The sequence below is a fragment of the Python bivittatus genome, unplaced genomic scaffold (assembly GCF_059951505.1).
Source record: "Python bivittatus isolate LINGU-HERP-01145 unplaced genomic scaffold, Pbiv_v1 ctg000980_np1212, whole genome shotgun sequence".
Lineage (NCBI taxonomy): Eukaryota > Metazoa > Chordata > Lepidosauria > Squamata > Pythonidae > Python > Python bivittatus.
Window position 1 is genome coordinate 22,474,641 of NW_028277125.1, and position 13,678 is coordinate 22,488,318.

At 36.4% G+C, this 13,678-nt stretch overlaps 1 protein-coding gene across 2 annotated transcripts in view; it reads right to left on the minus strand.

The window, feature by feature from the left end:
• The window catches only part of MME (membrane metalloendopeptidase), a 55,236-nt gene extending 41,780 nt beyond the window's left edge, over positions 1 to 13,456 (minus strand). The window contains exons 1-3 of one of the 2 annotated variants that reach the window (XM_015889576.3): positions 13,352 to 13,456; positions 13,010 to 13,179; positions 8,976 to 9,011 (exon numbers count right to left, since the gene is read on the minus strand). In XM_015889576.3, coding sequence (XP_015745062.1) covers positions 8,976 to 9,011; positions 13,010 to 13,169 — 196 coding nt within the window. In that variant the 5' untranslated portion in view covers positions 13,170 to 13,179; positions 13,352 to 13,456. Of the gene's footprint in view, positions 1 to 8,975; positions 9,012 to 13,009; positions 13,180 to 13,347 lie in introns of both variants that reach the window. The other variant, XM_015889575.3, reaches the window with a different exon arrangement.
• Between the last annotated feature and the right edge of the window lie 222 nt (positions 13,457 to 13,678).

Genomic DNA, 13,678 nt, shown 5'->3' on the forward strand with positions numbered 1-13,678 from the left:
TAGCTCTCCATGAGACTTTCTCCCATCCCTCTGTGATTTTCACTCATGAAGATGAAACCTCCTTTCTAATGTCCCAAGCCTAGTTGCCAAACCTGTCACCACACTTTGTTACACGGGCAAAACTTTTATTTTCTCTGTTCATTTACATAAAGGTAGATTGGCTTCACCTATTGCACTCAACTGAAAGGTAGTTTGCTCGGTGAGTCTACCTTCTGCAGCTTTTTAACAAAACACAATTTAATGTATTATGTGAACTCAGCCATAGATTTTATTCTGCCACTGCGTATTTATGTGTTGTTTTAACTGCCTGGTTATTTTATACTTTTTTGTTTTGTTTTTGCATAACACTGTTATTGTTTTGTTTGCTGATTTCTTATCTGCCCTGGCTATTTGTCTGCTAACCTGTGCTATCATAGAATTCAATACAAAAATACTAGGGAAATACTTTTTTGATACCAGGATACTCACATTTCTGAACTACAACCTGGTGTTGCCTAATGGAAAGTTAATTTATTTAATCCTATCCCCCACACTCAAATTGTCAAGATGAGGCTCCTCTTTCTGAATGGCAATGTTCTTTAAAATTACAGTTAAGGACTATATTCTTTCACTGAGGTAATGAATGCAATAAGACTTAAATTATATTGCAATTTTCTCTCTGAAAATGGGAAGGTACTTTTAAAAAATGCATCAGAAGAAAATGTAATGAGGCTTGCCCATGAATGTCTGGCTGGAATGCAATGAAATTAAAACACTGGATATCAGACTAGCCATAAAAGTCTATAATTGTAACTCTGTTTAGGCATTATACCCCATGGACAATATATAAATCTGTATTAGAGGGCCATATTTCCAACAATGTTAGAGACCCTTCTTCCAACATCTCTGTGCATGCTTCTCCATCAGTCCTTATCCACCCTAGGTTGAACAAGAATGCCTAAAGAGAGCTTTCATTCTTGTTCAAGAGTCTTCATACAACACTCAAATGTAGATACTATATTTAATCAGAAATACGACAAGGTTTTTTTTCTCCAAATAATTACTTGTGAATTGGAGGAGCTTCTTACATGTGTTGAGGATACAGTAACAGAAGAAAGTGCTATTGAAAGCAAGCTAACAGGCAGAAAGTGTGAGTAATGAAAGTACCTGGGAGATAGAAGATGGAGAAAAACCACAAGCATTACTAGCACTATGGTGTTTCTAGAGCTACTGTATATTGGCTGCAAAGATCTGTGGGATCTCTAGGTGGCAGTAAAGCACTACCATTTTCCTCTATCTCTTTCTTGTCATCTAGTGGTTATATGGAGTTTTGCAGGCCATAAACAGTAGGCCTATTCAAGAGAGAGAAGGCTGAACATGTTAGCCCTGCCCTTTTCTCATCCCCTCAGTCGTCTCTTCTATGCACCTGCAGTGGCGAACTTCCTCTAGCCACAGAGGCTCTCCATGAAATGAGGCTAGTACACTGACTGAATAGACCTAAAAATCCTTATCATACTGAACTGCATGGGACAGCACACAAAGGTTTCCATAAAGGCCTTCAGCAACCTGTTTTCCTTTGGGAAAAATAAGGGGAGAAAAACAGCTTAATGCCCCAAAGACCTCTTTCCCAGTTTCTGTTGGGAAGCTAAGTTAATAGATCTGTCCTAGCAAAACAGCAGTTTATGCATACTTACCTGGAAGGAATTGCTACTGAACATATTTCCACATAACACATAGGTTTATGCTTCCTGAGCTCCCTAATATGTCTTTTAGTGTATGCACATGTGTGTTACAGCTCCCAGATCTCGGTGGTCACTAAATGTAAACAAATGCACACGTATCTCTTTTCTATCTAGTGATAGTTCTGACTTTTTGTATTCCAGAATTGATAGGCATTGTTTGTGTGAGTGTGAGACACAAACACACACACACAAGAATGTCACTTGTGTTAGAGGGAATGATATGTTTATGTTTATGAGCATATATGTTTTTATATTCTTATGTTGGAAGTAGATCCAAATTGAAGGAAGAACATCATAATTCTAAAAGAAATACCAGAGGATACTGCTATCAATATTCCAAAATATAACCAAATATCAGTTTACGAACAAATAATGAGAAGTGTGTGAAATAGCTGTCTGTAGATGACAAAGTTTGCTTTCTTGAGACGTGAAGATACTCCAACTCTTTTCCAGATGTTACAGCAGCTGTCTAGAAGAGCAGAAAGAGGCCACTACACATTCTGCATCTGTAAAGCTGCTTTGTAAGTTGAAAGGAAGAACTCTTTTGTTCTCTACAGCCTAGAAATAATTAGCATGATGGGAGCAGAATTCAAGAAATACTAGAATCAATTCATAGAATCAGTTTATTTTCTGGGACAGAAAAACAGAACTCAATGATTAACTTAACTATGATAATTTGAAAAAGCAAACAATTAATTAGATTTATTTTGAGAAGAAAATCCTAGGACTGAAGTTTCAGAATGTAATCATTAAGGTATTTTAATCTCAGAACATTAGTTAGAAGAAAGTAATTTAGAGTTAAGATAATGTTAGAACAGGTATTTGGGGTGGGGAGAGTTTTTAACACATACATACTGAATTTTTAATGGGCAATTCACATGCAAAATATAGAGAATGGGAAACAGAATTGAAAAACAATAACCTCATTTATTAGTGACTGGAAACCTCTTATGGACTTTTTGCTGAAGAAAAAATTAACTTGTGATTTATGGGTTTGACAATTAGAAAGGGTAAACTATGGAACTAAGGAAATTATGATGTAATCTTAGAGACAGAGGGTAAAATATAAATGTAATTATAACTGCTGTTAAAAAGATCAGAAGCTACTTCTTTATAATCTTTTTTTTTCTTTCTCTTTTCTTTTTTTCTTTCTTATCTATTCACTGTTTTACTTCATTTTCTTCTCTAAAATTTGTATTGTTTTTATCTTGTTAAAAATTCTTTAATAAAATTATTTTTAAAAAGGAAAGAATTGAAGGATTAAGGGGGAGAGGTAAATTCAGGTGACAGAATAGGAATTGTTAACCATGGAACAGATGAAATAGAGAAGGTCAGCTACTGAGCATAATAGAGAATTGTTTGTTAGCAGAAGGAAATGAAGTTTTTTTTAAATCATTGTCAAGGGATTAAATAATCCTGCTCAGAAGAAAAGCATGCTTAACAAAATATACCTTTATTGTGAAGGGGGGTAAATTTTGAAGTGGGAGGTAAATTCAGGTTATGGAATAGGAATTGTTAACCTTGGAACAGATGAAATAGAGAAGGTCAGGTACTGAGCATAATGGAGAATTGTTTGATAGTAGAAGGAAATTAAGTTTTTTAAAATCACTGTCAAGGAATTAAATAATCCTACTCAGAAGAAAAGCATGCTTAAGAAAATATACCTTTATCTGAAAGTCTTCCACGCCTAAATATAATATGGTTTCTGTCATTTTCTGTTTGTTAGCTCCATAATCTTTCATGTGTTAAGAAAGGGATATTTCTACTCATTTTAGGTACCCTGAACAATTCAAAGTACTGAAAGATCAGAATTCTTAAATATGAAGGGAGTCTCCATGAGTGGAGAAAGCCCCATACTGCCTAAATTTGCCATTTTCAACATACAGATTTGACAGAGCAGAGAATTTAGCAGATCACCCCTGGATGCATAAGGGATGTAATTCTGAAGAGAGCTGATGTAATGAAAAAGCCAATGTGGTAGTGATATAAAATATATTATTCTCTGCCTCCTCCCCAAACTAACTGTGCTATTTGCTTGTCTGTGAATCTTGACCATAGATGCGGGCTTTTCTCATTTTTATTAACTTAATAAATCTATTAGGGTTTAGTAGTATTTAATACAGGCCTACAACTGGGTTTCTCATGGGCCAAGAAGAGAGAGGAAGGGGGGCTATAGAGACTGGGGTGGGTTTAAAGAGACAGTGCATAGTTAATTTACTAAATGTTAGGGCTACTACATCTGGATTGCAAAAATCCAAATGACTACCAGATCATAGCAATGAGATGCCAAAAACTCTTAACTCTTTGTTGCCATTTAGTGGTTATCTGTATTTATGCAGCTGAAATCTACTCACTCTAATTACCACCCACAGTTAACAAGAAAAAGAAATTACAGAGTCTAAACTATAAGGTCTTTGTGACTTCATCTACTATTTGCTATTCATTTGCTATTTTTTCTGTTTAGACCTATTGCTGGTTTCCTTAAAAGCAGTTTCACAAACATTAACTTAATGAAATTAAATTACATATGAAAAAGTGTGCTTCATTGAAAACAATAATTAGGGTAATAATATGTTGTATGATGTCTGAGAGAGAGTTCTGCTGCAGCAAATGTGTTGCCTTGAATTTAACAAATCCATGATAACATTTATATTTATTTATAGATGTTATCCAAATAGCATACATAATATGCTAATTCAAAACATACAGTCCCTACACAATGCAATGACAAGATCAGAGACAGATTTATCTAAGGATTCATTTCTGTCAATCTATTCCCTCTTACTCACTAATTACAATATGGAAGCCACTGCTGAACAACCTCTGCAAAGTTGAAGTAGTAGGGCAACCCTTTCAAACTTTAGATTTTAGCTAGTGTCAGCATTTGGCAAGCTAGATTTTCAGTTCTGATGGACTTATATTAGGTAAGGCAGTCAGCTGATTTATAAACATAATTACTGAAGCTATCTAACACTGGGGGAGATTCAGACTTTACCATCCTCATGACTAAATCTCTTTGCTGTGATTTGGTCACCCAAGTAATGATAAAATCTGAGTTCAATTCCTTTTTCTATGATACCACAACAGATGTATTGGTGGTAGATTTACTGTCTCTTCTAAACTTATTTGTAAACTTTCTTATTTCTAAATGCCATTAAGATTCTCTAAATTCTAAAACTGAGATTCACAATTTGAAATCCCAAAATCACACGACCCCCCCCCAAACTTCCCAAAGTCAAGATCAAGTTATAACTTTTAACATGACAGAGTGAAATAATTCAATGAGTGAAGCAGATTATCTTATTAACTAAATTTAATTTTAATGAAATATATATCAAATTGAGTTCAATATAGTTATTGTCTTGCCCCTGCCAACCTCTTTTTGGAGTATGTTCCCCCCCGCCTCCAACTTTGGTGTTGGAAAAGGTTCCTGAGAATATTAGAGACAGCCAAGAAAATAAACAAATGGGTCATTGAACAAATCAATCCAGAGTTCTCATTCAAGGCACAAATGACCAGGCTCAAATTATCCTACTTCATACACATTATGTGAAGACCTAGCTTTCTGGAGAAGACTCTGATGCTGGGAAAGGTGGAAGGAAAGAGAAGAAAAGGAAGACCAGTAGCAAGGAGGGATGGGCTCAGTTACAATGGCAATAGGTGCACCATTGGAAGATCTGAGGTTAGGGACAGATCATCATGGAGAAAATTTATGTGGTCACTAAGAGTCAACATTGATGATGGCACATCAATTCATTCCCCCCCCCCCCCCCCGGGTGGCCCTTGATTCTGAAATTGCATTGCTGTCCTTGAAATTCACAAATCTTTGGGAGATCCCTCCCTCTCCTTTATATTTCATTCTGCAAACCTAGAGCATTATTCAAGGGTTCTGGAATCAATTTGCTTATGGGTATGCAACCTCTTAAATATTCTACTAGGGGAAAACAGACTTAGGACAATTCTGCACTGTAGCCTAAACTGATTCTCTTTTGTGCTGTTCCCTCTGCTTCTTAAGCCAATTTCAGAAATTCCAGCCTGGATTGAAGTGGGTTAGTAACAGGGCTGGGCTGGTGCTCTCTGGACTCTGGCCACTGCAAGATCTGATTGGTCTTCCCCTGCTTCTTGTCCTTACCATCCATGCAAGGAAGGCAAGCATTGCTGGATACCCACTGCAAGATGTAAGGGTTGAATGGAACATGAGCTTCTAGGGGTGAAGAAAGTTTCATTGACTTAATGTGCCATCATTGGATCAACTGCAAGACTATAAAAAACATGTGGAGAATATAGAAGCTTAGCAGTCCATGGCAAAAAGTCTACACAGGGCCATGACCAGCCACTGGAGTGGAGGAAAGAGGCCAAACACTGCAGCCTATTTGAGCTGGGGCTACCACTAGATCAGAACAAAGGGCTGAAGAGCATCTGCTTTCAAGGGTTTAAGACAGCTCTAATTGGAAAAGAGCTTTTTTTTTTAACTGAAACTAGAAAAGAGAGTGTGGTTTCATTTGCAACAGGCTGTAAGAGGACGATGACATGATGACCCACAATGGCGATGGGCCAAGCAGAAAGTGCAGATATGCCCTTAAGCAGAAATCCACTCACAGCTGTGGTTTGATAGTTTTAATTACTCTATTTGCAATCTAAGGTATTTTTAAAATCAATTCAAATCCCCCCAAATACAAAAGAAGACCACAAACACCTGATGTTATTGTCATAGTCAGTTCTTTAGATTCATTTCTCAGCACCTTATCTAGTTCTTGGAAACATTTAATTTACCTAATTTTTGTAAGAGGCTTCAGTTACATGAATTCCCAGATAATGGAATGTATGCCACAGATCTGATATATCTATATACCAAGTTTTTACCACTGCAAGCCATAATTAGTTTGAATCAGCCAATGAATGATGGCTTTGCTGGGGAAATATGTTATTCAGCACTTTTTTTCAATATAAGAGAGTACAGTTTCCTTAATGTGCACCAGGAAGATGACTCAGCAACTAAAAGTACTTTGATTAAGTAAGTTTAAGATTCTGATCTAAATTAATTGATTCTGAACAGTAAAAAAAATGATATTTCATTAATTGGCAACCTTGAAAAGCAGATACTAATTTAATTATTAAACAGTAACCATGATAAGCAAACAGTTTTTAATAAATAGCATGCAAGAGAGTTATGCTAATATTTAACCTTCATGTCATTTCTGTTCACACAAATCAGACTTCCAAATAATCCAGAACACTATAAAATGGGCAATGAAAGATTAAAGGAAAAATCAGTGTCATGCATTTGACTGCATTCACACAACTGCTTATCCCTGTTCCTGAATTAAGTCACTTTCTGGGTCGCATAATACACTGAATCTTAAACTAACCAACCTGGCTGAGTTAATGTAACATGCTGTACCACAATCCCCCCCAAGTTAAGATCAACTAAGCTTCAAACATTGTCACATAGACAATTAAGTCTTTAACAGTCCTGGTTCAGTGCAGTACATGACCTCAACCATTAGGGTGAGAAACAGCAACACTCTACGGTTGTAAATATTTCTGATACATGCAACCTGCCCCTTACCATGAATTTTGACAAGATATTTTTAAATATTTCAAAAGTTAATGTGTGGTATCCTGGTGAGTTCCCATCTCCTCTCCCACCCCATCCCCTTGCTGTGCCTGTCAGGGGAGAAAAGATATCATAGGGAAAAAAAGCCAGTTGACTACTTCTAAAGGTATTAATGCGACTTTAAAACTCATCATTATGTGAATGGGAAAAACAGTTGGACAGGTGATAGGACAAAAGATTTTTTGTTTAGTTCAGCTGTACAAAAGAAATCTTCTACCTTTGTGCCAATTTGCTTTTTTCCACTCATGATTGTAGTCTTTATCTGCTGATGATTTGGCACCATTTTCTTTCTCCTTCACAACTTATCCATGTGACATATATGGCATATGACATCTTGGCACTATGTAATTAATCAGACCAGGGACAACTGCAGGCAATTGAAGCCCTGTTCCTTCTTTACACACAATACATTTATAGTTGCCATCTTGGCTTTTTACACCCCTTCCCTCCTCCCCCTCCCCCCATGGATGCTCCTGAATCAGCCTTGTCTACACTACTGAGAATTCACAAAGCCAAACATATTGCTTTCACTCTAAAAGGGTGGTGGGAAAAAAATGGGTGCCAGTTGTCAAAATAACTAAAAAGATGTTTCTTACCCTGTCATGCCACACTGCAGCAGGATCATCAACTGCTTTTGCTCGTGCTTTTGCAGCACAGCAAGAAATTGAACACTGGCCTAATTAATTCTGCAGTGGGAATGCATTTCTATTATGTCTAAGAGGTAAAGATGTCCCTTTTATAGGACCTCTGACAAACTGCTGAAAGCATAGGTATTGTTCATGGCATTTCAAAGCTTTGATGAACGCTGACCCCTTTCAATTCAGCCGTCTTACCTATTCGATTCCAAGATTATTTGCGTGGCTCTATCTGTGATTAGGATTAGCACAATGATCAGCACAGTACTTTGACAGCTACTTTAATAAGCTAATCATATAGGCAGAGCAAAAATACAAGCCTTCTCCTTCTTCCTTCTGAACACAGTAACTGATCTATAGTCATTTCTGGAGAAGAAAAGGAAAACCTTGACATCTGGAAATTCAGAGATTGATTCTATATATTAAATAGCTCACTCAGCATAGTTGAGCCTATTGCGACACCATCAAGTCAGCATCCCATGTTATATATTCTCATTAACAAACAAAACCATCATGTTCTGAATCACTAGGTCCACTTCCCATAGCCTTAGGCATTTTATAGAGATATTTCATGGAATGACCAAGATTGTCTGAGGGAAATCTATTAATATCTCATCACAAGACTCTGTATTTGCAGAACCCTGTTAATTTTATGAGTGATTAGTACAAAGCCTGATGTTGCACAGCTGTAGGTGATTTTCATTATTTTGTTTGCTTTTAATCAAAGGAATAGAACTTCACAATTCTGGCTTTGGGATAAATACATCTTTTTTGATTTGGCTTACCTGCAGTTACTTTCTCCAGTTTCCACTGTGGTATTTTATTCATAGATCTCTGGATTTCAAAAGCAGATTGTCATATGGAATGGAAGTAGAACACAGAGGTGCCATTCAAAAGACACAAAACAAAACACTGTCTTGTGCTCATCTCTCTGTGATACATTATTTTCCAAAAGCCCACATTAATATATTAAAAGAAATGGAGACATTATATCTATCTTACCTGATTTTATACACTCTGGAGTTTTACAAATACCATCTGAAAAAAAAATATAAGAGTGGTTTAGAATGTTAATTTGTTTTTCAAAGCACATTAACATCTTTGTGTTTAAAATGTTGAGGCTCACTCCTAGTACATATAAACTAAATGTGTCTATTTATATAATGTAGACATCTGCTTCTTCAAGATCTTTGGTTTGTCCTGACACTAGATCACTATTGTGACAACAAAGAATTAAAGTAGAAGCTTCGTTAACATAAAATAAGTATACTGAAATTAGGGCAGGAGAAAGTGAGGTTCTCAGTGTGCATGAATTCAAAGGAAAAGACAAGCTATTGTCTGAAAGGGAAAAGACTTTTTTTTTCATCATGTGTGCACATGGCTTGAGGAAGGAAACATGCAAGAGGAAAAACTAAAAGTGTGTACAGAAGAGCAGATTGGGTTGAGGACAAAACAATTATTGAGAGTTGAACACAACCCTCCTTTCAGTTTGTCCATCAAATTTGTAGTCAGAAAGAAGGATATTTTTCCACTTCAAGACTTTTTTTCAATGGAAGTGGTATACAAGTGTTTTAAATCAATGACATTTTTCTGGGGAAGCAAAACCTTTTCAATGATTTCAGGACTCCCTTATTAATGATGATAGTGCTACTATTGAAAAAGCCAAGTGAGAGGATTTCTCTCATTATGGTCTTCCCTTGGGATTTAATTGATGATGATGATGATGTGTGTGTGTGTGTGTGTGTGTGTGTGTGTATGAAGAGGACTGACAAGATGACTGTACAATGAAAGACAAGACATTTGCACATGCTCCTTAGCCGTTTCACCATTAAATAAGTGCAAGAACATCGCATTCTTTCCATGGGACTTTCTCCTTTGGAAGTATTTTTGAAGGAAATCCTCTTTCATCATATCAAATGCTACCTAAAAGTTTTAGTGAATGACTTAGGCCCAAGAGTGAGCTCGAGCAATGGGATACTGTCTCTAGGCATGGGCCAGTTCATCTCTACATACTAGATACACAGGAGTGAAGGGAGAAGGGGCCTGCCTTGATCTCCTATTAGTGGACTTCCTAGATAAAGCTGGTGGGTCACTGAATGAGGTAGAATGCTGACTAGATGGGCCTAGGCTTGATCCAGCAGCGCTATTCTCATGTTCTCAACTGAAGTAAGTCAGTACCCTATCAGTTATCAGGCAAAAGAAATTTGAGGACATTTTCTGTCTTGGTCAGGAACTTGCTTGAATAAATGACTGAGTAGAGGAGCAGAGAAATGTATCTCTCACAACATAAGTGGGCTAGTCCAATTAGTCCTAAAGAATGAGTATTAAGCATTGTATTAACTTTTCAGGCCATCCAGATGTTGCTCAACCACAACTTCTAGCAGACCATCCAGAGTGACCAGTGATGAGAGATGCTGGAGCTGCAGTTCAGCAAGATCTGCATTCAGAGTTATTTTCTTTCATTACAGAGGTGGTCCTCCAGACCTTGCTGAACTGTAGCTCCCAGCATCTCTCATCATTGGTCACATGATTTTTTAAGGAACTGTTGTACAGGCATGGATGATTTAATCCTAATTAATAATGTCACGTACAGACGGAAAAGGTTGATGTGTTCTCCCTTAGCTACTTACTTTGTGAGAATTTATATCCCACCTATCTGATTACAAGTGGTTGGGAATAGCAAAGATTTAGGATTCCCCCAATAACATTTAGTGCTTTTGGAACTGCAAAGAAAAAAAAAAAGCAGAAAAACACCCATCTGTTAAATTTTTAACCATGAGGCACTCCGTTTTGGATGAAGGTGTGATTTGGTTGACTCCCCACTGAGAGACTTTGTGATTGGAAATTTAATTTGATAGTTTTAACATCTTGGTTTGAGGTCCTTCATGCAGCAAGATAAATAATTTCAAATATGGATTGTTATGCATCTCTTAGACAAAAAGACACCCAGAAAATGTATGTTTGGAATGTAGGTGGAAGTATGTGGCCAACCATATATTTACTTATTTTTAGGATTGGTTATGGAACTAAAATCCTATCTACAGAAATTGCTTTGGGATATTTAGGATTCAGCTACCAGATCTGGGCTGAAAACAATCCAGCTGACCACTAGATAGGAGCTTGCTGGACTTTTTCTGACCTCTAATGATCATCTGGATTTTTTCAGCCCACATACATAGGCTAGGCTTAGTTTAAGGACAAGTAAGTCATACGATCTGACAAGCTGATATTTGTGTCTGAATGTGTGTTTTGGGACGACAAGGGGGAAATATCTGTTCTCTGGGTTACAGTAGCGCAAGCTATTTATAAGAAAAGGGAACTGAAAAAAATCTTAGGTGAATATTCCTTCTGTTGCATAACTATTATAAAAAAAAGTAAGCCTCAATCTCTTCTCTGCGACCCACCTCTCACGTTAATGCATACTCTTAAGACTTTACCAAATTATGAAAAAACACTACATTGTTTGGATCTAGGGATAATCTAATTTTTGCTAAACGATAGAAATCAGAAAGAATCTGGATGCTAAAATAAGCATGCCATATGTCTTTTAAACAGATTTTGATAGAAGCTGCAGAAAGGAAATATTTTTATCACAGTGAAAGGGAAATGACGAAAACATTTTGCTTAGAGTTTGTCAAGCATGTATGTGTTAATTTATTTAATGGCTGGGAGCATTTTTCTGAAGAAATAACGTAGCATTGAGTTTGAATATAAAATAATTACAGCAAATATTCCTTACTAGTCAGTGGTAAAAATACCCATCACATTGTCTATTACAAAAATTACAGGAAAAAATCCCAAAGACTAGGAAGTAGTCCTAGACATGTAGAAAATGATAATTCAAGTTTATTCTCTCCACCACCCAGAGGGAGGGGACAAAGCCAATGGAAAGCAATAAGCATTTCTTGAGAGATAAATGTTAAGTGAGTAATGGAGCAGGAGACAGAAAGAGACCAAGTTCTGAAAGAGATCGGCCTTTCTCTAGGTGTCTAATACAAATTTCTGAAATGTATTTTCAGTAATTAACCTTCATGTTGCTACTCTGCTCTACCTGTATGTTAGTAAATAAAATTCAAATATTACAAAATGCCAGTTCACCTCTAATGACCACTTTCCAGTGGAAAGCAAATATAGATAAGTGGAGCATTCTTCTACATTTTTAACCCCTGGAGAAGTCAGGTGAGGAGAATATTAGTGTTATGTTGGCAAATACATTTTAAAATATAATTATAATTACATTTATTATCCATCCATCCTTTTTTCTGCAGAGCTCATGGACGTGTATAATGAGAGGAGGGGAGGGGTCTCCATTTTATTGCCACAACAGCAGTCTTGTGTCTTTGTATCATCAATCTTGGGATGATACAGAATGACTAGCCCAAACATGGGAATTTGAGTGGTTCAAGTACAAAATATCCACTACACAACACTATATTACAGTGGCTCTCTACTGTAGTTGATGATGGAATCCTGCCTAGTTATCTTTGGGAAGCCAGACTCAAATAAAGATCTACCAATCAGAAAGTTTTATTATTAAACATGACAACATAGATTTTACTATTTAAATATTAAATATTTAAAGGAAATATTTATTTTATATATTTGTTAGATACATATCCTGTCTTTTCTCCAAGAATTCAAGTGGGCTTCTATTGGATTTACCTTCATTTTATTCACACAACAGCAACCTTTTGACATAGGTTGGCCTGAGAAAGAATGACCACCCCAAAGTCACTCAGTAAGTTTCTACATATACGGGTGGACGACCTTGAGTGTCCTTAGTTCTAGTCCCACACTTTAGCCACTACACCACACTATATCATAACAGAATATGAACTATTTTCTAGTTCAGTAGCTAAAAGTTCAGTTGTACAGCACAGTCATTCTAATCAAATTGCTCCATCTGGGGTATTGTAATTAAATTTGTTTCTAGGAAACTGTATTCACTGACATTTTCTCTCTTCCCTTTTAATATCACATTTTCAAATAATCCTTGTTACTGACATTTTAAGTTTAGGGAGGGGGCTCCTACTTACCATCATAAGTTGCATACAGGATGATCATGGTGATGGCCACTATAGCAAGCAGCAGCACCACCACAGCAAGCCCAATTTCCAATGCACTCCAGCGCAGTTTTCTCTTTTGTTTCGGGGAGTTCATTTCAGTTATATCCATCTGACTTTCTGACTTGGCCATAACCTAGAGTCTGGCAAGAGAAAGAAGACAAAGCCCTGTGACTGGAACTGTAGAAGGATGGAAACCTTTAGTTCCTCTTAGATACTTTTTTTTCCAATGAGGAAGAGAAAATACTATGCTTAAAAAAAAAAAAAAAAAAGCAGTCACCATAGTAAGTCACTATTTTTTTGCTACTTACTTACAGCCCACAGAGTAGTGTTGTTCTTATACACATAGAGAGCAGGCTAAAAAGGGACCGAAAACAAATGCGAGCTTGCTTTTATTGCCAACATATCTATTGTAATTGTACTCTTGTGGTACAAGAGTTCACAAGTAAGTGAAATGCAGCCTTGTTTGAATAAAAATTAACTTAACCTTTCAATCTTTGATCCTTTGCCAATGGTCAAAAGTGTTTTATTTTGTCTCTCAGCAATTTTCAGATCCTTTTAGCAATTAATGGAAAACGTTCTTTATATATATATATATATATATATATATATATATATATATATATATTTCATTAAAGGTTT